Here is a 27,651-nt window from a genome sequence, read left to right as displayed (position 1 = left end):
AATATGCTCTCAGAATGGAACTCATTCGTGTACAGCGGGCTTATAGTACTGGATTTGGACTTGTCGTCATCCAGCATTTTCTAGTGCCAGATTCAGCTGCCACCATGAAAGGTCATCCCTGTTCAGTGTAAGGGAGAATATTATTGAATTCATTGTGGGGAAAAGAGGCCTTTCTGAGTCTAAAAACAGAGTCATAGAATTGTAAACTCTTAGGGCTTGAAGGTACCATGTTACTCTCATCCATCCTGTTTGGGAAATAAAGCCTAAGAGAGACCATGTGTCCCAGACACTCAGAAAGTTGGGAGAAAATAATACAGAATGATGCTCCATATGGTATTCTTGAGACTGATGCAATACAATATGATCTATAGTGAAAATTTTGTGGTGTATAAAGTATTGTCTATCATAGCCAGGCATATCATATCTTTATCTTATTTTTAATCGGTATTATCTCATGCTATCTACAGAAGACCTGAACATCTAGTTAACCCTGAATGTCTGCTTAAGTGTCTCCAATGTCCTGTGGACACTTGGTTGTTAATCAGATTTATGAATTGCAGCAGTATTTAAATGTGTTTCATCTGGGGAGAATACAGAATGGTTGAATCATATTTTTTTTTATGGAATTGGGTAACCCTGGACTTCCCAGGTGGCTCAGTGGTATAGAATCCACCTGCCAATGCAGGAGATGGAGGTTCGATCCCTGGATAAGAAAGCTCCCCTGGAGTAGGAAATGGCCACCCACTGCAGTTTTCTTGCCTGGGAAATTCCAAGGACAGAGGCACCTGGTGGGCTACAGTCCATGGGGTTGCAAAGAGTCAGACACAAAAGAGTGACTGAGAAGGCAGGCACATAACCCTATGGCTTAGGGGGATTTTTTCCTGCTGTAGAGAGCTTGATAGAGCTCTCTCTTTTCCATTTTCCTCTTGATACTGGAGCCGCTCAAAAGATCAAATAGAGTATTCCTGGGGGTGATGGGGAGTCTGTTGGTTTTCCTTCTGGCTCATCCCACCACCCTCAACAGAGCACTCACCATTCCTTTCTCAGGGCTTCCTGCAGCCCTTTTGGTGACTTCCCAGCAAAGTCTGAGAGCCCGACTCTGGGAGGTCATGGTACTCAGTGTGGTCTGTAGACCAGCAGCATTGATATCACCTCCATGCTTGTTGGAAGTGCAGGCTTTCAGGCCCCTTCTGAGTTAGAATCTGCATTTAACAAGGTCCCCCGGTGATTGGTAGCCACATTAAGGTGGGAGAAGCTATTAAGGGACCACCACCATCCTCTCTCTCTGTACCATCCAGATGCTGAACTCCTCTGCCCTGGGAATTTCATTCATTCAGTGTGTACGCAACACCTATTACATGCCAACGTTAGGCTTGGGCACTGAAACAACAGAAGACAGTTCTTGAGGAGCCCAAGGTCTGGTAGGGGAGACACATGAAAACAGTGATACCAAATGTGAATAAAGTACTCTGGGAAGACAGAAAAAATGACCTCACTTTGCCTGGAGAAATCTGGTACACTTCACAGAGAACGTGGCTTTTGGCCTGGGTTTTGAAGGATGAATAGTTTATTTGGCCAAGCAGACTTTGCATAGGAAAGAGTGTGAGTAAGAAGCAGGGGACTGTGGAAGCGCCTGGCATTTTAGAGGCAGAGGTTGTGGTTTTGTCTCCAGATAATGCTTCATGTCTCAGGAAAAGCTTTAAGCTTTGATGCAACCCAAAGGGCCTGGAAAATGATTTCTTCCTTGAGCATGATGATAAGAACGTGGGTAAAAATCCAGATGTCCCAGAAGCCTCTTGGCTCTGGCTGCAGACAGTGTTCCTCTGGGACCTTTCTGCACACCCGTTTCCCAACGGCATGACCTTGTGTTTGCTGGGCTCGGTGTTCTCTCCCTTGTGCTTCCTTCACACCTACCAGGAAAGATGATTCAGAGATGAAAAATAACTTAGCTTTGGCTTTGAGGTTCCTTCCCATCACTTTTGCTGGCTTCCTTGGTGGCTCAGACGGTAAAAGCGTCTGCCTACAATGTGGGAGACCCGGGTTCAATCCCTGGGTCAGGAAGATCCCTGGAGAAGGAAATGGCAACCCACTCCAGTATTTTTGCCTGGAAAATCCCATAGATGGGATTTTCCATCTATGGGAACCTGGTAGGCTACAGTCCATGGGGTCGCAAAGAGTCTGACACGACTGAGTGACTTCACTTCACTTCACTTCCCATCACTTTTCAGTGGGGGGAGTATGAAGGGGGTTTCAAGGAAAGGAGAGGAGACATGAGTCTCTGAGGACTTTTCCCTGTTCAGATTTCTCAACTTTTATTTCTTGGCCTATGATATTTTTCTTCCTCAGTCTATCTCAGCTGATGCCCTTTTCCACAGGCTAACCTTTCACTTTTTGTATTTGATATCATGACACACATTAGTCATTGAAAGAATAATATAATGAATACTTGTATGTGCCTCAGCTCTCTTTAAAAATCAGTGATATGGTGGCTGCCAGGGCCTGGGAGAAAGGGGGATGGGAGAGTTGGTGTTTAGTGGGTACAGAGATTCAGTTTTGCAAGATGAAATAGTTCTAAAGATCAGTTGTACGATAATGTAAATACATTTATCATTACTATACTCTCTGGCTAAAATGATTAAGGTGGTAAATTTTATGCTATGTGTTTTTACCACAACTTAAAATAATATCGATGATGCTTTTACTCCAAATCATCACCTGTGTTTGCCTGAAAAGGCAGATTTCTGCTGGCTCAGTGGTGTCCCTGAATCACAAAGAGGAGGACTGCGTTTCTTCTCAAGGCCCCAGAGGTGTAAGGACAGGAGCCCCCTGAGGAGTCTAACTGTTTTTCTCTTGGGAAGAAAACTGTGCCAGGGAGAATCCTGGCCAGAGAGGTATTTAGTCATACTTTGCCCTTTCTTTTCCTACAGTTAGCTTACAGAAAGCACATCCAAGATGAAAATCATCCAGGGGATCATCCAAGGTCAGAGAGAAAAAGTGACAGAGTGTAATGGAGGCTGAAACTTACCTGTACAGATACATGGTTCATCTTTTCTGGAGATTATCTGGAGGCGGTGCCTGGGTGGTCTTTCAGGCAAAGCCCAAGAACCACAATTTCTCTTGGGGAGCTTTGAGTAGACACGGAGTGGGCAGCCAATCTGAGGTCGTTTCTGGAGTCTGTCTGTTGAATGCAGACTACAGGGAGAACTTGTGCACTCTTAAGAAGAACAGAGTCTAGATACATGATCGTTCCACCTGGACACCATGGGTGCCTCCCAGGCTGGAGCTAGAATCTCCTCAAATGATACTCTGGGTCTGTTCCACAAAACCTAATAAACACTCTGAGCCCCAAAGCCCCTTATCAGCAAACAAAGCTGCCCGATTTTAATCTGATGACTTAGTTTAAATCATGAGTTAAAGTTCATGATGAAGGCGTTGATCTAAGAGCAGGAATCTCTCCAGGCAACCTGGGACACAGCTGTGAGCTCTGCCACAACGTTCATTCTCATGCTCCATCAAGTCAGTTCTTGAGGGAGGGTGAAGCCCTGCCAGGCCCTGAAGGAAGGAACTGGGTGTCCTCCTCTGAGGCTTACTCCCCTGGGGCTGGGCCAGAGCAGGATGGCTTCCAGGGAGCAATACATCCTGAGGGGACAGAGGAAGGGGACTCCAAAGATGTGTTTTAGGCTTGGTAACAGCATGTGTTACTGGTCACAAGACGGGTTCAGGATCTTGGGTCAGAATCAGACATCCTGGATCACCTGGTCCAACCCTCTCACTCAATCGGGCCAGGGGCCCAGAGATGTTAAGTAACCTGCCCAATATCACAGAGCTAGTTAGGGCAATGCATAAGTACAACTCAGGCCCTTCTGACCCCAAAGCCTAAGTCCTTTTCCTTCTACTATGGCCCCTTTTATCTCCCAGTACTTAGCATGTGCTGGGCTGTTCTTAGTCACTCAGTTGTGTCTGACTCTTTGTGACCCTATGGACTATAGCCCGCCAGGCTTCTCTGTCCATGGGGATTCTCCAGGCAAAAATACTGGAGTGGGTTACCATGCCCTTCTCCAGGGGATCTTCCCAACCAAGGGATTGAACCCAGGTCTCCCACATTTCAGGCAGGTTCTTTACCGTCTGAGCCACCAGGGCAGCCCAAGCATGGGTCTGCACATATTGTAAAAAAACTGCCTGCCAGTGAAGAAATGCAAGAGGTGAGGGTTTGTTCTCTGGCTTGGGAAGATCCCCTGGAGAAGGAAATGGCAACTCACGCCAGTATTCTTGCCTGGGAAATCCCATCGACAGAGGAGCCTGGTGGGCTACAATCCGTGGGGTCACAAGAGTTGGACATGACTAATGACTAAACCACAACCAGCATGGTCCAGTGCTTAGTTAGTTACTATGGTTTCCCCTCCTTTGCTCTCATGTTAGGGTGTCTGGTGTTCTCTGGGCTTTCCCTGCTTTCTCATCCTCTTTCTCTGAGTCAGTCCTACCCACAGGGATCCTGCAAGGCTCACACCCTCATCCGGGGTCTTGTTTCAGCGATGTGGGTCTGTCTCCAACTTCCAGTCTTTTTGGCTTCCGTGACCTTATTCGAGGTTGCAGCATCTGACACAATTGGTAAGTGCCACCCTGCACTGGTTTCCTGGGGCTGCGGTTACAGAGGACCACAGTCTGGGTGGTTTAAGACAAGAGATTTCGTCTCCTCCAGTTCAGGAGGCTAGAAGTCCAAAATCAAGGGGTTAGTGGCCCATGCTGCTCTAAAGGCTCAAGGGGAGAATACTTCCTTGCCTCTTCCTGGTGGCTCCCAGCCATCCTTGACTTACAGCTGCATCACTCCAACACAGCCTGCTTCTCTGGGGGGGTCCTCTTGTGTGTCCTTGCCCCTTGTGATAAAGCCACTAGTCAGCGGATATAGAGCACCCTCTAATCCCGGGCCCTTATGACTTCTTCTTAAAGTCACATTCTAAGGTTTTAGATGGACATGTATTTTGGAGGGACACTATTTAAGCCACTACACTCCCCTTGTTCAAAGACTTCATCCTGATTCCCCCACCACTCCAGACCCTAATAGGAATGCAAAGAAGGAAACCCACCTCTACTCTAAGCCATCTCCTTCCCTATCTCGGGATCCTGATGATTAGCTAAGCCCTTTGAGGGACTTGTGTATGGGTCCACCTCACCAAGAAGCAAACAAATCCCACAGTCCAGTATCCAGATCCAGTCTGAGTGGTCACACATCTTAATCCCATCACTGGATCCAGCCAGCCCTCTATCCGCAGGTTATGCATCAGCAGATTCAATCATCAGTAGATTGAAAGCATTTTATTTTTAAGATTCCAAGGACTTCCCTGGTGATCCAGTGGCTAAGATTCCATGCTCCCAGTGCTGGGGTCCTGGGTTTGATCCCTGCTCAAGGAACTAGATCCCACATGCTGCAGCTAGAAGTTCAAATGCCGCAACTAAAGATGCTACATGTTGCAACCAGCACAGCCAAATAAATAAATATATATATATATATATTTTTAAGATTCCAGAAAACACACCCTCAAAAAAAAAATGCACTCTGGCAGCTATTTACATGAAATTTACATTGCATTAAGTATTATAAGTTATCTAGAAATGATAACTTATGATTTAAAGTATATAGGATGATGTGATAGATTTACAAATACATTTTATATAAAGGACATGAGCATTCTGGGGGTTCCTGGAACAAATCCCCTGCGGATACTGAGGGATGACTGTATTCTAGTGGACTCCTAAAGAGCGACATTGATAACCTATTGAGGATCAAAGAATATTCTTCTCATTCTTGGCTTTTCCTCCGGAGGAATGTTTCCTAATCTTGACCTCTTCCTGCTCAGATTTGAAGAGTGGGGATAATAGCAGAGAAAGAGGGGGACAGAGCAAAGGGCTTCTCCAAAGAGTGGCGTCTGATACCTTGTTCCTTGTTTCCCTCTCCAAGCACAGGCCGCCAGCACCACCACCATCTCTGATGCTGTGAGTAAGGTCAAGATCCAGGTCAACAAGGCCTTCCTGGATTCCCGGACCAGGTGGGTGAGACACACACACCACGCGCATTCCTTCCTGGGCTTCCTGTTAAGGACAAGTGGGTCTAAACCAGTCCTGACAGGCCAGTGAGCCAAAGCAATTATACAGCCTGCCCTCCCACCCCTCGCCTGCGAGCAGGGGCCAAGCAGGAGTAAGAGCCCCCGGCTCCTAAAATCCTCAGCCTCGAAGTTTCCTCGAAGGGGATGTCTCATCTGATCTCATGAGCACTTTCTTTCCTGTAGTTAAGTGATTCCTTGGGTCGTGCCTTCCAGAGTCTCAGAAAACCAGTCAGTAGTTTTTCATTCATTCAGCATGACTTAGATCAAGCCCTTAGAAACAGAAGCTAAGATCTGCATTCACATACAGGTGACTTACCGGGGAGCACTCTCAGGAAGCTCTAGTGGAGCAAAGGAGTGAGGCCAAATGGGTAAAAAGAAGGCCGACAAGCAGGGATGTGGTTTAAGGCCCAGCCCCAGCTGACCCTGCAGGGAGATCCAGAGTGTGGGCTGCATCTCAGAGCCTGTCCTACCTTGAGCAAGGCAGCAGAGCGTTCACCTGCCAAAGGTGTCCTTGACTCAGCCAGATTGCTGCAAGCTTGGTACTGGGGCTGGGGTGGGGTGCGGGGGCGGGTAGAGCATATATCCCACTGTGTGACTCCCAGGCATTCAGACAGGCAGCTCCCCTGACTCAGAAGCCATTGCCCAAGAAAGTTAGAGGCACGAGCCATCAGCTGCAGCTGCACCCACAGCAGCCAGGGGAGGGGCCCAAAGGCCACTCGGGGAACATACAGGACACCGGCAGAGTCAGCTACCTCCCAACCCGGGGAGGGGCTGGGCTTCCCAGAATAAGCAGTGCAGACTGTGTCCCTGCCCTCAGAAAGCACATGCTTTAGCCAGAGAGGCAGACAAACCAGAGTAATCACTTCATGGAGCTGAAAACCACATTGCTCATTCCTCTTGCTGTCTTTTTACTGATCTTGGGGTTTCACTCCCCCTTGGCCCTTTCATAAACTCTCAAGAGGTCCCCCAACTTCTTGGCTGACTTTTAGAGGACAAGATGTGCTCTGATCTCTTCTAGTCCCAAGAACAGCATCCTTTCAGGAACTCAAATATCAGCAGAAGAAGATGAAGCCCCGAGCCTCTCACTTTCCTCTGCTCAGAGCTGTTGTAGACTTCAGAGAGAAGGAAGGGTCCACAGTCTGTCGTCCCTCTTTCCCGGGCTTCTTGCCATCTCCCAGCCCAGGTTTCTGACTCTTAGGGGTTAAGCTGAGGGAAAGAAGGAGAGATATAGAATGACAAAGCCTAAATCACTTGGATAATATAGTGCCTGGAGGTGGGATGGGGAGATCAGAAGTCCTTCCCTCCTTGGGCACTTTCGGCTCTCACACACTCTGCTGCCAAGTCTCTGACCCAGAGAAGTATCTAACCAGTAGCTCACAGCTCCAAGCCGCAGCCCGGGAGCTTGTGGCTCCCTCCCTAGTCCTTCCGTATATCATCTTGACCCAGGTCCCCTTTAAAGAGGCTCCAGAAGACCAAACAGTTTTTCAAGGCAGGACCCTGGTGTGTCTCCCTTTGCTTGGCAAAGCAATAAAGTTATCCTTTTCTACTTTACCCAAAACTATCTCTGGGATTTGATTCGGGACCACTGTACAAAGAGGGGCTTCCCAGGTGGCTCAATGGTAAAGAATCTACCTGCCAATGCAGGAGACGCTGGTTCCATCCCTGGGTCAGGAAGATCCCCTGAAGAAGGAAATGGCAACCCACTCCAGTATTCTTCCCTGGAGAATCCCCTGGACCAAAAAAAAAAACAAAACAAACAGAGCCTGGTGGGCTACAGTCCATGGGTCCCAAAGAGTCAGACATGACTGAGCACGCACACACGGGTTAGAGGACTAAAAGCTTTGCCCTGCCGCTGGAGGATGTGTGGATCAGGGCCCTGCGCCGGCCTGTCTGGCTTACTCTGCTGTTAGGGGCGCAGTGTCAGCCACCTCCTCTTTTCTTGTTTTCTTTAGGTTCTTTGGGCAGGTGTCAACCACCAGCCACAACTCCAGGACACACAGCAGCACCCTCTTCTTTTTCACTTTTTTTAAAATTAATTTTTATTGGCGTATAGTTGCTGTACAATGTTGTGTTAGTTTCTGCTGTACAGCACAGTGAATCAGCTATATGTATCATATATCCACTCCTTTCTGGATTTCCTTCCCAATTAGGTCAGCACAGGTCATTGAGTAGAGTTCCCTGTGCTATACCCTCAGTTCTCATTAGTAACCTATTTTATACATAAGAGTGTATATATGTCAGTCCCAGTCTCCCAATTTGTAACATCCTCCCCCTTGGTATCCATAAGTTTGTTCTCTATATCTGTGACTCTGTTTCTGCTTTGCCAATAAGCTCATCTGTATCGTTTTTCTAGATTCCACATGTAAGTGATATTATACAATATTTTTCCTCTTTCTGACTTACTTCACCCTGTATGACAAAGGTAAAAATCTGTCTCTAGGTAAAAATATGGAACCTTTCACAAATTTGCTTGTCGTCCTTGTGCAGGGGCCATGCTAATCCTTTCTGTATAGTCCCAATTTTAGGATATGTGCTGCCAAAGTGATCACCTGTCCTCCTTGTAAGGACCTTGTCACGGAACTGAGAGCAAAGAGGAAGCCCCACAGTGGTGGGAGGGAAATGTCCGGTTTTTCAGCCACTGTCTCCCAATGAACCTTCTCTCTCCCTCCTAATGTCAACCCTTTTATAGCCCAAGGTGGGGGGAGACTAAAAGCCACAAAATCCATGTTCAGCACCTCCTTTTTGAGTCATGCTGCCCAGGATGAGCAGCTCTGCCTTGGAACTCATCCCCGCTGGTTAGTTCCTGGATTCAGGGACCTCGTGGAGACATAATCACATTTAAACATTTTTTTCACAAGCAAATAAACACTCCAGTGCCCCACAAACTGTGATGAGGACAATGAAGGAAATAAACACAGCAGTGGCTGCTACTCTAGTTGCAGAAAGCAGGGAAGCCTGATGGAGGATGAGAAGGAACAGGCCATGTAGCGAGCCAGGGGCTAGCATTACAGGGCCTGGGGGCAGTGTAGGCAAAGGTTCTGAGGCAGGAAAGAGTTTCGGGTGCTTAGGACACGGAAAGAAGGCCATGCTGGTGGTGGCGGTAGGAAAAGAGGACACACAGGTGGAGCCTGAGAGTCAGAGGGTCAGAGGCAGAGCAGTGGCTTGGAGGGGCTGGGGGAGAAGGGGAGGTCTCAGGCATGACAGTTCATGGGTGTGGGGTCTCCTTTGCAGGTGATGAAAATGTTTGGGAGCTAGACAGAGGCAAAGCTCACATAATGCTATGAGCATGTACACTATAAGACCATGGATTCAGGAACGCCACAGGGTGAGCCAAGAAAGTGCTTAAATCAGAGTAGCCTGGTCTGCTTTTCATTCGAAAAAGCTCCCTCCTGCAGCCAGGTGGAGAATGGATGGGAGGAGGACAGGAGGGGAGGCCGTAGTCTGCTGCAACCATCCAGGTGGGGGAGGGTGAGGACTAGGAGGAGGCCAGAGGCCTGGAGATGGAAAAAGAGTTCCTCCACAGCCCTGCCTGCTCCCCCGGAGCCCAGGTCGGCCTGCTTGTCCAAGTCACCCCTCCGGCTGAGACACCAGGCCCCTGCATGCTAGAAGTAGAGTTAACAACTTGATCCACAGGGACAGGCCAGTAGTCACATCCTGTGAAGTGTATCCCAAAAGCAAGGTTGTCTTCCTGAGAGTTTAAGCCACTTCCAAAATTTCAGATCATCTGACAGGACCCCTCATCTCACACAGGAGTGGGGAGAGGGTTCTCATGCAGGACTGCACCCACCTCACCTTGCTTAGTAGTAGAAGTCTATTTCCTCTCTGTTTTTCCAGACTGACCTCATTCTATTGACCTGTCTTCAATTCTGTCTTCTTATGTCCACCTGACTGCTGGGTCTAGCCAACAAGCTTTTTATTTCAGTTAAGGTATTTCCAGGTCTATAATTTCGACTTGTTGTTTTCTTTTTTTTAATAAATTCTACTCTTTTTTTCGAACTTTAACTTTTTATTTTGTACTGGAGTATAGCCGATTAACCATGTTGTGGTCGTTTCAGATGAACTGCGAAGGGACTCAGCCCTACATAATAAATTCTACTTTTGTGGAATGGTCTGGGTTTTATTTTTCCATTTAAGAAAAACTTAAAATTGATTATTAAACCATTTTATGACAGCGGATTTTAAATCATTTTAAAATCTTTATCAGATGTCTCCAGCATCTGGTTCACGCCAGTATTGGCATCAATTGGTTGCCCCCAAGGCTCGGTGAGAGGGGTTTCCATAGTCAAGGGCTCCTCAGTCGGAATCGTACATCCGGGGACTTAGGCGTATTTGGTTTCCCCAACTGAGCCGCAAGCCGCCAATGCAGCGGCAACCCTCTGATTCTAATTCAGGAAGCTCTCAGGTCCATCTGCCTGCCTTCCCTCAGAAACAGACTGCACCAAGCTTAAAGACACACTGCAGCTTCCTCCTCCCAGAGGCGGTTTTCCAGAAGAGGACAGCTGAGTAAAAGTCCTGAGAGCACAGACGTGGGGGGCTCCTGCTTGCTGCCCACACCCCCATGGCTCCCCCACTGCTCTCCACTGTAGGCTGAAGACGACCTTGAGCTCTGAGGCACCCACCACCCAACAGCTCTCAGAGTACTTCAAGCACGCCAAGGGACGGACCCGCACGGCCATTCGCAACGGGCAGGTGTGGGAGGAGTCCTTAAAGAGGCTGAGGCGGGACACAACCCTGACCAACGTCACAGGTATGGAAATCCCACCAGCCCCCCAGTGGCAGGAAGGGCTCGTCTCCCTGGGGGAAAGAGCAGAAGCCATCAAGACTGCAGCTCCTATTGGGAGCCCTCTTCTCTCTCCCTCAGAGCAAAGAGGGGCTGGGAGGACAGTCAGGTCAGTGCTCTTTCGGCAGAGAAAGGAACTCGGGCCCAGCAAGGTCACATTGCCAACTCCAAATGAGGCGACATTCGTGCCCTTTGGCATAATACCAGCTGTAAGGCCTCTGTCCAGAGGAAGAACTAAAGTCAATAAACATGGGATCCCTGTCTCAAACCACAGTGCCACCACTTCCGCCTGTAAAAAGGACATTTAATCCACCTGTGTCAGGGGAGATTTACTGGGATTATGTCACGGATGAGGAACTGTCCCTCTTGTTCTGGATACTGTGGAGCTGAAACAATGAGCTTGCCAATTGATCATGAGCTCCTCGACCCCTCCACCCCACCCCTGGCCAAATGTCACAGTTCATGGACGGTCATGGAGGAAGGGGATTGATCTTGACGGAAGGAAGAGACTGCAGGTTCTTGCTGGGAAAACTTCAAGTGAGGGAAGATACCTGGCCTAGGACATGGGAAAATTCCAAAGTTCCCAAAGGAAGGAAGGAAACCAGGACAAGGTAGGGAGAAGGAGGGAGCGCTTTGAACTCGATGAGACTCAAAAGGTGCTGGGGCTTGAACCTTGGCCCCTGTCCATTTCTGCAGATGAGCCCCCTGAAGAAGCCCCCCAGGGCTGGATCCCCCTGACTCCTTTTCCCTGCAGGTACCAGAATGGAGTACAGGCTGCTCTAGGATTTGGGCGGCTCTCTCTTCTGTGCACTCATGAAGGCCTCTGATACCTAAAACAACCCACTGTTACCTCCCCCCACCCCCGCCCAAGACCACAGGGCTCCTCACTTAAAAATGGCCAGTCCCTTCCCAATATCTTTCCATTTAGATTCTTGTGTGCTTAGTACTTTAGAGGTCAGTGGAACTTTTTTACTTTTTTTTTTTTTTTGCAATGCCATGTGGCATTTGAGATCTTAGTTCCCCAACCAGGGGGTGAACTCTTAACCCCTATGGTGGAAGTGTGGAGTCTAAACCACTGAACCACCAGGGACATACCCATCAGTGGAGCTTTAGAAGAAAAGCAATCTTATCAAACTAACTCATACTAACATGCACCTAACCTCTCAGGGGGTACTTTTATTCTAAAAGAAAACTCCATTGATTCAAATAATCTGATAGACCAAGAATTACTAACAGTTCTGGAGATACTACTAATCTGTGCTGCCTTGGACAAGTCTTGGGAACCCTGTGATCTCAGTTTCTTCTCTGTAAAATGAGAATTAAAAGTTTTACCTTAATGAGTTGTCAGGATTAAAGGTGAAACCCCTTGAGAAACGCTTGCTTAGAATGTAAAATGTATTCTCCCAAAAATCAGGTCCAAAAGATGAACCTCCCCTCAGGGCCTCGGAATGGAGGAAGAACCCAGGCACAGGAAGGATAGAGGGTTTTCTGACACCACCTTGCCCTGTGGCATCTCTTCTCTTTCAGACCCTAGCCTGGACTTGACTGCACTCTCCTGGGAGGTGGGCTGCGGTGCCCCGGTTCCTCTGGTGAAATGTGATGAAAACAGCCCTTACCGCACCATCACGGGAGACTGTAATAACAGGTGAGCGGCCATGGGGGTGTGTAGTGGGCAGGGTGGCCCACCTGCCCCACCCAGCCCAGCCAGAGGCTTGGCTCCTTGGGCACTACAGGCAGGACTCCCACGACCTCACCCTCCCAGGCCAGCGTCCCTCTGGAATCCGTTCTGTTGGAACCCGCCTCACTTTCCCAACTTGTCTAAAGAGACCACCGTATATCCGGCTGGAAGGAGCGCCTTTCCCGGGGGCGGAGGAGCCCGGAGCCTTCGGGGATGGGAGTGGTCCAGACCACCTCACACAGGAGAGGCACCTCCTCCGCATCCAGTCTCCCTGGGGCAGAGGCTCCCGTCCTTCCCCGGGGGATCCCCGTAGGATGTGCGGAGAAGCAGACCCGGGAGCCAGCCGAACGAGGCTGAGGGCCAGCCTTGCCGTTTCAGGAGGAGCCCCGCACTGGGCGCCGCCAACAGGGCGCTGGCGCGCTGGCTGCCGGCGGAGTACGAGGACCGGCTCGCCCTGCCCTTCGGCTGGACGCAGAGGAAGACGCGCAACGGCTTCCGCGTCCCGCTGGTGAGCGCGGCCGCGGGGAGGGGGCGAACCCCGAGCTGGCGCGGGCACATGGAGTCAGAGGGGAAGGGAGGCGCCCCGCTAAGTACCCAAGCAGAGGACGCAGACACGGGCGCGAGGAGAGACGGACGCGCGGGAGAACCACACCCGGGGAGACACGGAGATGGGGACTCGCTCCCTCGTGGTGTTCCGGAAAACGCCACTAGAGGGCTGCAGATTCCGCGTCCCGAGCCCAGCCACGTGGTGGTCATGGCCCAGCCGCCATCAAGCCAAGTACCCCGGGGTCTCCCAAGCAGATGGCCTCCCTGCGCCATCCTGCTGGCGCTTGTCCTGCCGCAGCCCCTGGAGTGCATCAGCTGTTGTTTGCCTGGAGGTCCCATCTATTGGCCTCATCTGAGTTGGCAGGCCCTCCCCAGAGCCCCTCTGTTCCTGGTTCCAGACACCTGGCACCTCCTCCGTGGCATTTACTTAAGGGACAGCCTGTCTTTGTTTACCCTCTTTGAGTGAAAAGGGCATTGGCCTTGAAACCATCAAGTCATACAGACCTGGCCCTTTGTAGCTGCAGGAAGTGGGTGATTGCTCTCACCCCTCTTGGACTCAGAACGGGAGTAATGCCACCCACTTCAGAGCTTGTCCTGAAGAGGAAGTGTACCTGTTACGTCATGGGTACTCAGTGTACTGCGTTCAATCTGAATCTTCAAAGCACCTTTTCTTCCCTCTCTTTCTGTCTCCATCTGTAGGCCCGGGAGGTATCCAACAAAATTGTAGGCTACCTGGACGAAGAGGGTGTTCTGGACCAAAACAGGTCCCTGCTCTTCATGCAGTGGGGTCAGATTGTGGACCACGACCTGGACTTCGCCCCGGAAACGGAACTGGGGAGCAACGAGCACTCTAAAACCCAGTGTGAGGAGTACTGTATCCAGGGAGACAACTGCTTCCCCATCATGGTAGGCCCCTGCAGCGGGGGGCCCCTGGCAAACTGCTTGCCTCCCTGGTGTAGCAGGTGTTCCCAGCCCATCAGCCAGGACCTCCTGGAGATCGTGAATGCTGATCTGACAGCTTCCCAAGCCTCTCACATTCTATTCATTCATTCGCCCACTTATTTAGTAAGTAGACATCCATCATCTGCCATCATCAGGCAACACACTAAGCACTTGAGATTCAAAGGTGAACGAGACAGCATCCCTTCCCTCCAGGACAGAGGACCTGTGTGGGAAATGGACAAGTAATCACTAGTGGCAAAACTGGGAAGCTCTGGAGAGGGTTTTCTTCATCCCTGGCCCAGCAGCCCTGATGTCACCGGGGGTCTTATTAGAAATGTAAAATCTCAAACCGCACCCCAAACATTGGGAAGCAGGATCTACGTTTTATCCAGATCCCCAGGAGAGTCATTGTATACCCAGTAAATTTGTGGAATGCCACCGTGAGTCATCATGGCGTCCAGGAAGGCTACTCTCAGAAAGAGCTGAGTGATGGATGAGTCAGAACGAGCAGCAGGGACTTATGGGAATTTCCAACAGGAAGGGAAAGGAATTTGCAGTGGCGCACCTTTTGTCTTATTCGTGGGTTTTACAGTGAGAGCGTGATTTATTCACTCAAGCATATCAAGAATATGTGTTGTGTTATAAAGAACACGGGCTTCCCAGGTGACACTTATGCCAATGCAGGAGACATAAGAGACATGGAGTCGATCCCTGGATTGGGAAGATCTCCTGAAGAAGGGCATGGCAACCCACTCCAGTTTTCTTATCTGGAGAATCCCATGAACAGAGAAGCCTGAAGGCTACTGTCCATAGGGTCGAAAAGAGGCGGACACAACTGAAGCGACTTAGCGCAGCACAGCACGTGAAGAACGTAAGCTGTGAAGTAAGGTCAACCTAGATCTGAGTCCCACATCTTTCCCTTTCAGTTTGTAAGTTCTTGGGCAAATTACTTAACCTTTTGGAGCCTCAGTTTTCTCATCAAGTGGGACAGAATTACCTACCTTACAGGGTTTTATGAGGACCAAAGTGAGATAAAGTATGCACGATACCAAGCACATGGTAGGTCCAAAATAAATAAATGGTAGCTGTTGTTAGTAGTAATTATTAACAAACTCTTTCCTGCCTCATGTCCTGCTTCCCTGTGCCCAGATCTCAGGACTCCCTCGCAACCAAAAATTTGGAGCTTTTCCTCTTGGCCCTTTTACACAGCAGGAGGTAGTGAACTTCAGGGTCCTGGGGGCCCAGGATGTAGCGTCAGCACGAGGCCTCTGGAGCCAGTGTCTGGCACCAGGGTCCCAGGAGGGCACCATCAGCATCTTTGCCAGCTGCATCCAGACCTACCCTGGGGAGAGGCTGCCGGCTGTACCACCTCTGCAGTCACCCACCCCCATCTCTCTGCAGTTCCCGAAAAATGATCCCAAGTTGAAGACTCAAGGGAAATGCATGCCTTTCTTCCGAGCCGGGTTTGTCTGCCCCACTCCACCTTACCAGTCGTTGGCCCGAGAACAGATCAATGCTGTGACCTCCTTCCTGGACGCCAGCTTAGTGTACGGCTCTGAGCCCAGTCTGGCCAGCCGTCTCCGGAACCTCAGCAGCCCGCTGGGCCTCATGGCTGTCAACCAAGAAGCCTGGGACCACGGGCTGGCCTACCTGCCCTTTAACAACAAGAAGCCGAGCCCCTGTGAGTTCATCAACACCACCGCCCGCGTGCCCTGTTTCCTGGCGGGTGAGTCTAGGCTGGGAATAGAGGGGCCCAAGGACAAAGGGATTATCCTGGGGACTGAGAGCAGAGAGAGGCTGGAAGAGCTTCTCAAGGGTGCTGGGTGGCTTCCAAGCACTGGAGGCTTCTTCTCATTGTCTTCTGGAAAAATACACACTGAAAGCCACCACTGCCGCAGGCACTGGTCCAGGACTGGCAGAAGGGCCCAGACAAATACAGGATCTAGGAACATGTGTTCAGTGTATGTAAAAAAAAAAAAAATTATGAAAATCCAGAAAAGCACAAAGAAAATAAGAAAATCCACAAAATCCCACTACTCACAGATAATCATCGTTGACATTTTAAGGCCTATCTTTCCAGCTTTTTTCCTATCATAGATCTTGCTCTACACTGTTTTACACAATTGGGGTCATACTAGAGTGCGGCTCTGTAATCCAATGTTTTCTCTTCACCTATCATGTCTTTAAATATTTTTTCTTCTACATCATGATCTTTAATGGTTACCTGGCATTCCATGGCATATGTTTATCATAATTTATTTTACCAACCCTATTTGGAGACGTTTAAGTCATTTTTAGCTTTTCTGTGATTTTGTTGCTGTTTTTAAGGTCGTGAGCATCCTTGTTGATGAATCCTTGTGCTGATTTTCAATAAGTTTACTAAGATAACTTCCTAGAGGAGGAAGTTCTATATAAATCAAAAGGAATGTATATTTTTAAGGCTTTTTATAATCTTGGCACAGAGGCCCCACTCCATGCAGCCTATGCAACTGAAGCCTCCAATTCTCATTCTAGGGGCTCATTCCTGGTCCTCTCTGCCTTTGGCTTCCAGAGGTCTTATCTCTTCCAAAAATCCAGTCTTCTAGGATGAAGCCCACTCAGACATGGCAGAAGGCCCAGGTCTCTTGCTAGATCCCTGGGATTCTGTGTCCACACACATCTCACATCAGTCCAGACACAAAACCAAGCCCTTCCTGCTTTCCATAAAAATATCCACTAAGACCAAGCATTTGTGAATTTCACAGACTTTCCTGACGATTAGAGGACACAAAAAGAAGCCCCCTGTAAAGCACCTGGTCTTTCACCATCTACACGACCCTCTCCTCCCAACAGCCCCCATCTCTAGATTCGTCTCCTTATTACACGGAATAATTTAACTCTTCCCAGGTTCCTGCCCTCAAACTTGCATTCCTAAAACCGTCAGAGTTGCTCTGAACAATAAAAAGCCCCTCAATCATTTGTAGGTCCTGTCTTAGAAGGCAATTTGGATTTAATTAGCAAAATTTTACTTCTTAATGTCATTTGTAGTCTTTACCACAGTCTAGTTGGGGGGTCAACCTTATTATCCCCATTTTCACAGATATGAAGACTGAGGTTTAGAAACATTAAGTAACTTGTCCAAAGTCACAGAACTAAAAGGTGTGTGTGCAGAGCTGGGATTCAAATCTGTAAATCACAACTCAGCTCTCTTTCCAGCTTAAATTAACTATAAGGAGGGACTTAAGAGAGCGTCCCGCTGGAGCACCATCATGTATTTCTTTGCGTAGGTTACTGGGTTCAGGGGCTGCTCGGGGTGAATCCACCTTCCTGCCTTCTGGGCTTTCAGGAGATTTTCGAGCCTCAGAGCAGATTCTGCTGGCCACTGCCCACACCCTCCTTCTCCGGGAGCACAACCGGCTGGCCAGAGAACTAAAGAAACTCAACCCTCACTGGAATGGAGAGAAGCTCTACCAGGAAGCCCGGAAAATCCTGGGAGCCTTCATACAGGTGAGAAGCCCGGGAGCACTGCCTGTACACCAGCCTCGCTCACTCACCCGGCTCTGCCTTCTGCCTGCTGCCAGACCTCCATCCCCGCTTCCTCTCCTCTCCTGCTTCTTTCCCACTGTCTCACTCTTGTAAACCCTCCCTTCTGTTTCTTCAGCTTCTCTGCCCCAAAATGAATCCCTGGATTCGGGGTGTCAGCAGGTCATTCATATGTTGGTTACTCAGTGTGCCCCCTCAGGTGCCGTCACTGGGACCACTGGTTCCATCACTCCTGGGATGGTTCCATCACCATTATTTTCCATCACCATTATCTTTTAATCCCACACCTAAGCCACAGGTCACAGACACGAGTCAATTGCTATTGTTGATCAACTGATTGACTAGAATAGACTTAGAAAGGTGGATATGTTGACATTAACCATACACATTTTTTAAAAAAACATTTTATTTAAAAATACTTGTAGATGCTTAGGGAGTTGTAGCCCCCAAAATGTACATGCACCTAGTCTCCCCCAGTGCTAACATTTTGCATAGCTATGGTACAATTGCAAAAGCCTGAAGTTAACATTGATATGAATCATAAAGTTTAATAGATTTCACCAATAATAAATGCAGTCAATTCGTGTGTGGTGTGTGTATGTGTGTGTGTGTAGCTTCATGCAACTGTATCATGAAAAATGTGTAATTTCATGTAACCACCACCACAATAAAGACACTTAGCTCTTCCGTCACCATACTACTCCCTTGTGCTACTTTTTTACCAGCTGTAGCTCAGCTGGTAAAGAATCTGCCTGCAGTTCAGGAGACCTGGGTTCGATCCCTGGGTTGGAAAGATCCCCTGGGGAAGGGAAAGGTTACCCACTCCAGTATTCTGGCCTGGAGAATTCCATGGACTGTATAGTCCAGGGGATGGCAGAGTCGAACACGACTGAACGACTTTCACTTCGCTCGCCCTTTCTGATAGGTATGTAATGATACTGCATTGTGATTTTCCTTTGCATTTACCTGATGGCTGATCACACTGAACATCTTTTCACATGCTTTTTTTTTTTTTTTTGCCATCTGGATATCCTCTTCAGTAAAACTTTGGTTCATGTATTTTGCCCGTTTCCTTTTTTTTTGTTTGCTTTTATTTTGTTTGTTTTTTGGCTGCCTTGGGTCTTAGTTGCGGCACGTGAGATCTTTCACTGTGAAAGATCTGTGAGCTCAGCAGTTTCGGTGCACCAGGGTAGTTGTCCGCAGTGGGAGCTTAGTGCACAGACCAGGACTGGAACCCGAGGCACCTGCACTGGAAGCATTGGAAGGTGGATTCTTAACCACCGGACCACCGGGGAAGTCCCTATTTTGCCCATTTTCAAATTAGAGTTTGTATTTTGATGTTGAGTTTTCAGTGTGTATTAGTCACTCAGTCGTGTCTGACTCTTTGCAACCCCATGGACTATAACCTGCCAGGCTCCTCTGTCCATGGACTTCCCCAGGCAAGAATACTGGAGTGGGTTACCATTCCCTTCTCCAGGGGATCTTCCTGACCCAGGGATCAAACCTGGGTCTCTTGCATTGCATGAAGATTCTTTACTATCTGAACCATCAGGGAAGCCAGTTCTTTTTACATTCTAGCTATGAGTCTTTTGTCAGATATGTGACTGTAAATATTTTCTCCCAGTCTGTACTTTGTCTTTTCATTCTCTTAATAGAGTTCTTTGCAGAGTAAGGGTTTTCATTTTAATGAAGTCAAATTTATCCATTTTTTCCTTTCACGTATTGTGCTTTTGGTGTCAAGTCCCAGTTCTTTCCCTGAGTCTTAGGTCCCAAAGATTTATCTCCTGGTTTTATTTTTCTAGACGTTTTATGGTTTTATCATTTACATTTAAGTTCATGATCCATTTGAGGTTAATTTTTGTATAAAGCATAAGGTTTAGGTCAGGGTTTATTGAGGGGCAGGGTGACTATGAATTTCTGATTGCTCCAGCACAACTTATAGAAAGGCTATCTTTCTCCTTTTGAATTGCTTTTGCTCTTTTGTCAAAAATTATTAATATTGGGGCATATTTATATCAATCTATTTCTAGATTGCCCTTTCTATTCCACTAATCTATATGTCTATGCCTATACCAGTACCAGTGTTCAATAACTGTAGTTATATGATAAGACTTAACATTAGGAAAAATGACTCTTCTCACTTTACTCTTCTTTTTCAAAATTATTTTGGCTATCATTAGTGTCTTCACCTTTCCATATACATTTTAAAACATGCTTATCCATATCTACAAGGAAGTCTTGCTGAGATTTTGATAAGAATTGTATTAAACCTTAGATCAATTTAGGGACAATTGAAATCCTTACTATGTTGAGTTTTCCAATACATAAACAGTGTGTGTGTGTGTGTGTGTGTGTTAGTCGCTCAGTCATGTCTGACTCTGTGACCCCATGGACTGTAGCCCACCAGGCTCCTCTGTTCATGGGGATTCTCCAGGCAAGACTACTGGAGTGGGTTGACATGCCCTCCTCCAGGGGAATCTTCCCAACCCAGGGATCAAACCCAGGTCTCCCGCATTGCAGGCAGATTCTTTACCATCAGGGAAGCCCATAAACATAGTATGTCTCTCCAAATGTTTAGATTTCCCTTGATTTATTTCATCAGCATTTTATAATTTTAATCATACAGATCCTATACATGCTTGTTACATACCTGACTATTAACTTCCTTTGGAAGAATTGTAAATGGTATTACATCTCTTATTTCAGTTTCCACATATTCATTATCAGTGTGTAACAATGTAATTGATTTTTACGTGTTGATTCTGTATCCTATGACCTTGCTAAGCTCAGTTCTAGGAATCTGTAGATTCCTTGGGATTTTCTACAGATAGTTGTGTCATCTATAAATAATTAGTTATATTCCTTCTTTTCTAATTTGTGTGTTTTTCATTTCTTTATCTTGCCTTATTACAGGCAAGAAAAGTATCACTTCCAGTACTATACTGAGTAAGAGTGGTGACAGCAGACAGTCTCATCTTCCCAACAGTAAAAGAAAAGCATTCAAGGTTTACCATTAAGTATGTTAATTGTGAAGTTTTCGTAAGTGCTGTATATGAAGTTGAGGGAGTTCTGCTCTTCCCTAGTGTACTGAAAGTTTTTAAATGAACAGATGTGGGGTTTTGTCAAGTGGTTTTTCTGCATAGATTTATATAATTATATGACTTTTCTTCTTTAGTCTATTCTGGTTGCTTTAGGTTCATTTTGCTCTTACTGCTAGTTTATTGAGGTGAGAACTTAGATTATTGATCTGAGAGCTTTCTTCTTTTCTAATTTAAGGATTAGAAGTGATATAAATGTCTCTTGGCACTGTTAATTGTATCCCACAAATGTCAATACACTGTGTTTTCATTTTAATTCAGTATGTATGTTTTGTTGTTACTTCCTTTCTCTTTGACCTGTAGGTTATTTAGAAGTATATTATTTTATTTCCAAGTGTTCAGAGATTTCACTGCTGCCTTTCTGTTACCGATTTCTAGTTTGATTCCATTATTGTCAGATAATATACTCTATACGATCTCAATTCTTTCAAATGTGTTAAGGTTTACTTTGTAACTCTGGTACAGTTATCTTGTTGAATGTTCCACAGATCCTTAAGAAGAGCTTGCGCATTCTGCTATTGGGTGGAATGTTACCTATTACATTGTTCCTTCCTTTCTGAGGTCCTAGCCTCCTTCTGTTATCATTTCTTTATATTTAAAGAGTTTCTTTTAGCCATTCTCTGAGGATAGGTCTGCTCACAGTAAATGCCCTTCCTTTCCTTCATCTGAGAATGTCTTTATTTCCCTTTTATTCCAGAGGAATAGTGTTACCAGATACTAGATTCAAGGTTGACAGTTCTTTTCTTTCAGCACTTGAAAAATGTTGTGCCACTTCCCTCTTGCCTCCATGGTTTCAAATGAGAAATTCACTGCTATTCAAATTGAAAGTGAAGGTCGCTCAGTCGTGTCCTACTTTTTGTGACCTCATAAACTATACAGTCCATGGAATTCTCTGGGCCAGAATACTGGAGTGGGTAGCCTTTCCCTCCTCCAGGGGATCTCCCAACCCAGGGATCGAACCCAGGCGTCCCACTTTCCAGGCGGATTCTTTACCAGCTGAGCCACCAGGGAGGCCCAAGAAAACTGGAGTAGGTAGCCTATCCCCTCCAGGGGATCTTCCCGACCCAGGAATGGAACCAGGGTCTCCTGTATTGCAGGCAGATTCTTTACCAACTGAGCTATGAGGGAAGCTATTCAAGTTGGTGTTCCTTTGTAGGTAATATATCATTTCTCCTTGGCTGTTTTTAAGAATTTTTGTGTTTAGTTTTCACAAACTTAATTATGATGTGTCTTACAGTAGATTTCTTTGGGTTTATTCTGTTTGAAATTCAACTTCTTATATATGTTAATGTATGTCTGTCACTAATTTTGGGGGGGGGGTGGTTCAGACATTATTTCTTCAAATACTATTTCAGTCCCATCCAATTTCTCTTCTAATTCCATTAATGTGAACATTGGATTTTTTGTTATTGTGCCACAGAACAGGGAGGCTCTGGTTTGTTTGACTTTTTGTTTGTTTTTGCTTTTTTTTTTAGTCTATTTTCTTTCTGTTTTTCAGATTGACTAATTTCTATTGATCTGTCTTCAATTCTATCCTGCCATGTCCACCTTACTACTGGGTCTAGTCAACAAGTTTTTATTTGAGTTAGTTATATCTCAGTTATATCCTATTCTTAGTTCACCTTAGTTTGCATGAACTCCAGGAGTTGGTGATGGACAGGGAGGCCTGGTGTGCTGCAATTCATGGGGTCGAAAAGAGTTGGACACGACTGAGCGACTGAACTGAACTGAACTGACTGATTCGCCTTATTGGAGAAGGCAATGGCAACCCACTCCAGTACTCTTGCCTGGAAAATCCCATGGGCGGAGGAGCCTGGTAGGCTGCAGTCCATGGGGTTGCTAAGAGTTGGACACGACTGAGAGACTTCCCTTTCACTTTTCACTTTCATGCACTGGAGAAGGAAATGGCAACCCACTCCAGTGTTCTTGCCTGGAGAATCCCAGGGACGGGGGAGCCTGGTGGGCTGCCGTCTATGGGGTCGCACAGAGTCAGACACAACTGACGAGACTTAGCAGCAGCAGCATTCTCAGTTATATAGTTTCAATTTGTTCCTTTTTTATATAAATTCTACTTCTTTCATTGGAGAAAGAAATGGCAACCCACTCCAGTATTCTTGCCTGGAGAATCCCATCGATAGAGCAGCCTGGCAGGCTACAGTCCATGGGGTTGCAAAGAGTTGAACATGACTGAAGTGACTTAGCACTTCTTTTATGGAATGTTCTGTTTTTTCATTTAAGATAACTTAAAATTGATTATTGAGGCATTTTAATGACAGCTGCTTTAAAATCTTTATCAGATGATTCCAACATCTGATTCATGCCAGTATTGGCGTCAGTTTATTATCTTTTCTCATTCAACTTTGGCTTTCCTGGTTCTTGGTATTATGGGTGATTTTCAATTTTACCCTGGACAGTTTAGTTATTATGTTAGGAGACTCCTGATCCTATTTAAATCTTCTATTTAGGCACATATTATTTAATAATAAGTTACCCCATGTAGGTTTGGTTGTAGGTTCTGGCAAGCTTTTGCAAGCTTTACTTCCAATGAGAGTTTAGCTTTCTAAGCCCTTACAATGCTATTCTGGTCTGCTTCATTCTTCTTCATTCTTCTGGGGTCCCCACCCAATCCCTGCCGACTCTGTCTGCAGGGCAGGAAGGTACTTTCCTGGCTGCCTTCTGTTGCTGAGTAACTTTCTAGCGTTATGGGTTAACCTTCTAGAATTACAGAAGCTACTATGCCTGAGTCTCTATGCCACTGGGTGAAGAACAGAGACACGGGGCTTCACTGCTGCAGGCAGATCGTGGGGTGGGTTGTGAATCAACAGTTGAGATGGCTAATGGCTTGAATTGTGAAGCAGATTTGGGGACTCTTTACTAGGTTTTTGCTGAACTCCCCCCTAGGCAGGTCCTCTGGAGAAGGAGAGAGAAGGTTTTTCTTAACTGCTCTTGTCTATTTCTATTAGAGGTTGAAGATGGCCATCCTCCTATGGACCTAGTCTGGGGTATGCAGGAACTCACCATTGTGTCATTCCTTGACAAGGTCTTTAGCTAGTCCATCTTACCAGCTTTTGGAGTCTATTTAGTGCTGTCTGTTGGATAATTTCCAGGGCGTTTAGTTCTATTTAGTGGAGGACACATTTAGGTTTATTTAGTTACAGTCAGTAAGGAAAACTGAGTGAACTCCATCTTGTTTTGGAACCAGAAGCCCCATGCACATATTTTTAACCATCCAAGAAAACTATTTCCATTCATTTCTTAGCAAAATCTCCACAGTTCAACACTTATTTTTTTTAAAAATTTAGACCCATAAATCTTGCTGCTGGAGATATGTATAGGAAATCAAAGGATAAAACTTACCTACCTGAAGGCTATCTGAGTTGAGGCTTTTATTAGTTTGCTTGGGCTGCCATAACAGAATAATGCAGACCGGGTGGCTTACACAACAGAAAGGTATTTTCTCACAGTTCTGGAGACTGGAAATCCAAGATTAAGGAGTTAGCAGATTTGATTTCTCCTGAAGCCTTTCTCCTTGGCTTGGCCACCTTCACTATATGTTTTTCTCATGTGATTTTTCCCCCTGTGTGCATCTCTCTTATAAGGACACTAGTCTTATTGGATTAGGGCTCCACCCTTATGACATCATTTAACCTTAATTACCTCTTTACAGGCCCTGTCTCCAAATACAGTCACAGGAGAGAGTTAGAGCTTCAGCATAGGGTTTCTTGGACTACAAGAAAAAGAAACCCACTCGGGATAATTGAGATGTTCAGTATTGGTTCACCCTACTCATGTATCAGATGGAAGCTCCTAAAGGTTTCTCCTGGAACCCCAGGGAAATTAGTGTAGTGTAGTCGGGCCTCAGCAAGGGTGAGAGCCAGAGACTAGAAACCATTTGGAATTAAGGCAAGTCATTCTCACTGTCTCTCCCTCCCCTCTTCTCTCCTCACATCTCTCTTTCTCGGCAGACGGGTTTTCTCTGCGTTTCTGCTCATGGTAGAAAATGACAATCCGTCTGTCCCCTCCGATCGAGCACCATCAGAAACAGTCCAGGATAGCTGCATCTGAAATCTAAATTCCTGAGCAAGAGAATCTGACTAACCAGCTTAGTCTGGGGCCCCGGTCAGGCCAGTCCACTGTGACCAGGGGCAGGGTTCCGTCTCCTGCTGCCTCCCAGAGCCTGAGGAGCAGGCGGCCTGCTCCAGGGATGGTGTCCCCAGAGTGTGTGCTGCTGAAGGAATGGGAAGGACCCGTGAGGACAAGAGAATATTATACACGTTCAGTGGATAATAATCGTGAGCTAGATAGAAACGTGAGAGATGTTAGGTGGAAAAGCAGAATGCATTTCACATAAATGTTTTCTAGGATTACGACCAAGTTAAAATATGTATACCATAAAGATTAGAAAGAATAAACAATTAACATAATTATCATGTTGTGGGATGGCATGACGTTTTATTTTTTCAAAAATTTCTCAGTTTATGTTAGTTCACTCTTCTGAGCAAAATAAAACAAGACACTGACCTCTCCATGGAGCAGCACTTCTTTCAGAATGGGGGATTGAATGAACTCCCCTTGGTTACCCTGTGACTCATTCCTGTGGTTCTCCATTCCTCTTGCCCTGGCCTGTGGGAAAAAGTTTAATAATATAATTTTATGTTAAAGTGATACACAGAGACTGTGATGTTAGCTTCATCATAAATTTAGAGCAAAGATGGCCAAGAGAGTACATTTCAAATGTCAAATTCAAGTGACTGATCAGTAGAGCCTATATTGAGACAGATCATGGAAGATCAGCAGAAAGTATGTCATGATCAATTAGTAATGTCTGCTAGGGCTACGGAGAAGGCAATGGCACCCCGCTCCAGTACTTTTGCCTAGAAAATCCCATGGACGGAGGAGCCTGGTAGGCTGCAGTCCATGGGGTCGCTAAGAGTCGGACACGACTGAGCGACTTCACTTTCACTTTTCACTTTCATGCAATGGAGAAGGAAATGGCAACCCACTCCAGTGTTCTTGCCTGGAGAATCCCAGGGACAGGGGAGCCTGGCGGGCTGCCATCTATGGGGTTGCACAGAGTCGGACACGACTGAAGTGACGCAGCAGCACAGCAGCAGCTAGGGCTATGGGAAGGAGAATTGGACATATGCAACACATAAGACGCATATGCAATCCATTTGCCATCCTTGATTTTTGACCACTCATCCTTGGCTCCAACTTCACTCCTCAAAGGTTTGAGTCTTCTCACATCCTTTTTTTCATGACTTGTTTTTCCTTGCAGATCATCACCTTTAGGGACTACCTACCCATTGTGCTAGGTAGTGAGATGCAGAAGTGGATCCCGCCCTACCAAGGCTATAATAACTCTGTGGATCCCCGAATTTCCAATGTCTTCACCTTTGCCTTCCGCTTTGGCCACATGGAGGTTCCCTCCACTGTGTCCCGCCTGGATGAGAATTACCAGCCATGGGGTCCGGAAGCAGAGCTCCCCCTACACACCCTCTTCTTCAACACCTGGAGGATAATCAAAGACGGTATGTCCTTTCGGGGATGCACTATCACCTGGCTGTCTCACTCTGCAGCCTGCTTCTAGAAAAACCTGGCATGGAAGTCAGGCTTCCACCACTTCCTGTGCAACCTTGGGCAAGTGACTGCACCTCACTGAGCCTCAGTTTCTTCGTTTGTAAAATGGGGACACTAATAATATCTATCTCACTGGGATATTAAAAATGAAATATATACATAAAGTGCCCTACAGTGGTTCCTGACACACAGGAGGTGATCACTAAATATTAGTTATTATTCTTTCTTTCCTGCACTGTCCTTTAAGGTGCCGAGTTTTCCCTGCTTCCTTTCCCTCCCTCAGGCTTCCCTGACCCTTGCAGAAAGAATTCCTGTGTCTAATAAATAAATAGGGCTTCCCCAGATAGCTCAAATGGTAAACCATCTGCCTGCTATGCAGGAGACCTGGGTTTGATCCCTGAGTCGGGAAGATCCCCTGGAGAAGGGCAATGGCAACCCACTCCAGTATTCTTTCCTGGAGAATTCCATGGACAGAGGAGCCTGCCGGGCTACAGTCCACAGGGTCACAAAGAGTCAGACATGACTGAGCAGCTGACACACACGCACAGTAAATAAATTGCTCTTTTCTGCTCTTCTCTACAGCTTTCCACCTCCATTAAGTGCCAAAGGTTGGACCCCGCTCTCCTTTATCCTGGGCTGGGCTGTGTCGAAACTGGCTTTTACTTAAGGCCTGACAAGTCAGGGCATTTTTCTAGAGATTTCTGCCATCTCTTCTCATGGTGTACAGTTCCTTGGGGGACCATATGGAGGAGAAGGAGCCAGCTCTCTGAACTGGAGCTTGGAAGAAACCCTGAATCTTATGCTCACGCATCACCACAGGATGGCAGGCAGTGTGGACGGGCCTCCAACCCCCAGCACACCCTGTGGGCCGCGCTGTGTTCTTTCCTCAGTTCCAGCCCCAGAGGGGCAGTTGGCCCGTCTTTCACCTGAGAAAGAGAAACTGTCGGGAGGAGGGCGTGCCCGGGAATGGAAGATGTCCCCCGCTGCCCCCCCAGCATGGCCTCTGGCCCTCCCTTGCAGGTGGAATTGACCCTCTGGTGCGGGGTCTGCTGGCCAAGAAGTCCAAACTGATGAGTCAGGATAAAATGGTGACGAGTGAGCTGCGCAACAAGCTTTTCCAGCCCACTCACAAGATCCACGGCTTTGACCTGGCTGCTATCAACTTACAGCGTTGCCGAGACCATGGGATGCCTGGTGAGTGGGCCCAGGGTCCAGCCAGGCCTGGGGAATGTTTTGCTACTTTCTGGGGTTCCCAGGGACTCTCCTCTATATCCCTGAGGAGCTGATCAATTCTAAAACAGAAGGCAGAGATGCCTGTTTTAAAAACACACCTGTGAAATGGCATCTTCCAGTCTCCCTAAGACAGAGACCAGAGAACATATCTGGTACTATGCCTGGTACTAG

At 47.0% G+C, this 27,651-nt stretch overlaps 1 protein-coding gene across 2 annotated transcripts in view; it reads left to right on the top strand.

Annotated features, from left to right (window-relative positions):
* The window catches only part of LPO (lactoperoxidase), a 29,747-nt gene that overhangs the window by 602 nt on the left and 1,494 nt on the right, over positions 1 to 27,651 (top strand). The window contains exons 2-11 of one of the 2 annotated variants that reach the window (XM_010861644.1): positions 4,531 to 4,608; positions 5,957 to 6,044; positions 10,688 to 10,848; positions 12,409 to 12,526; positions 12,938 to 13,067; positions 13,805 to 14,011; positions 15,449 to 15,773; positions 17,373 to 17,533; positions 25,946 to 26,198; positions 27,268 to 27,441. In XM_010861644.1, coding sequence (XP_010859946.1) covers positions 4,533 to 4,608; positions 5,957 to 6,044; positions 10,688 to 10,848; positions 12,409 to 12,526; positions 12,938 to 13,067; positions 13,805 to 14,011; positions 15,449 to 15,773; positions 17,373 to 17,533; positions 25,946 to 26,198; positions 27,268 to 27,441 — 1,693 coding nt within the window. In that variant the 5' untranslated portion in view covers positions 4,531 to 4,532. Of the gene's footprint in view, positions 1 to 4,530; positions 4,609 to 5,956; positions 6,045 to 10,687; positions 10,849 to 12,408; positions 12,527 to 12,937; positions 13,068 to 13,804; positions 14,012 to 15,448; positions 15,774 to 17,372; positions 17,534 to 25,945; positions 26,199 to 27,267; positions 27,442 to 27,651 lie in introns of those variants that run through there. The other variant, XM_010861645.1, reaches the window with a different exon arrangement.

The sequence above is a fragment of the Bison bison genome, unplaced genomic scaffold, assembly GCF_000754665.1.
Source record: "Bison bison bison isolate TAMUID 2011002044 unplaced genomic scaffold, Bison_UMD1.0 scf7180017864472, whole genome shotgun sequence".
Lineage (NCBI taxonomy): Eukaryota > Metazoa > Chordata > Mammalia > Artiodactyla > Bovidae > Bison > Bison bison.
Note: the sequence above shows the minus strand (reverse complement) of the source record. Positions and strands in the feature narration are given on the sequence as shown.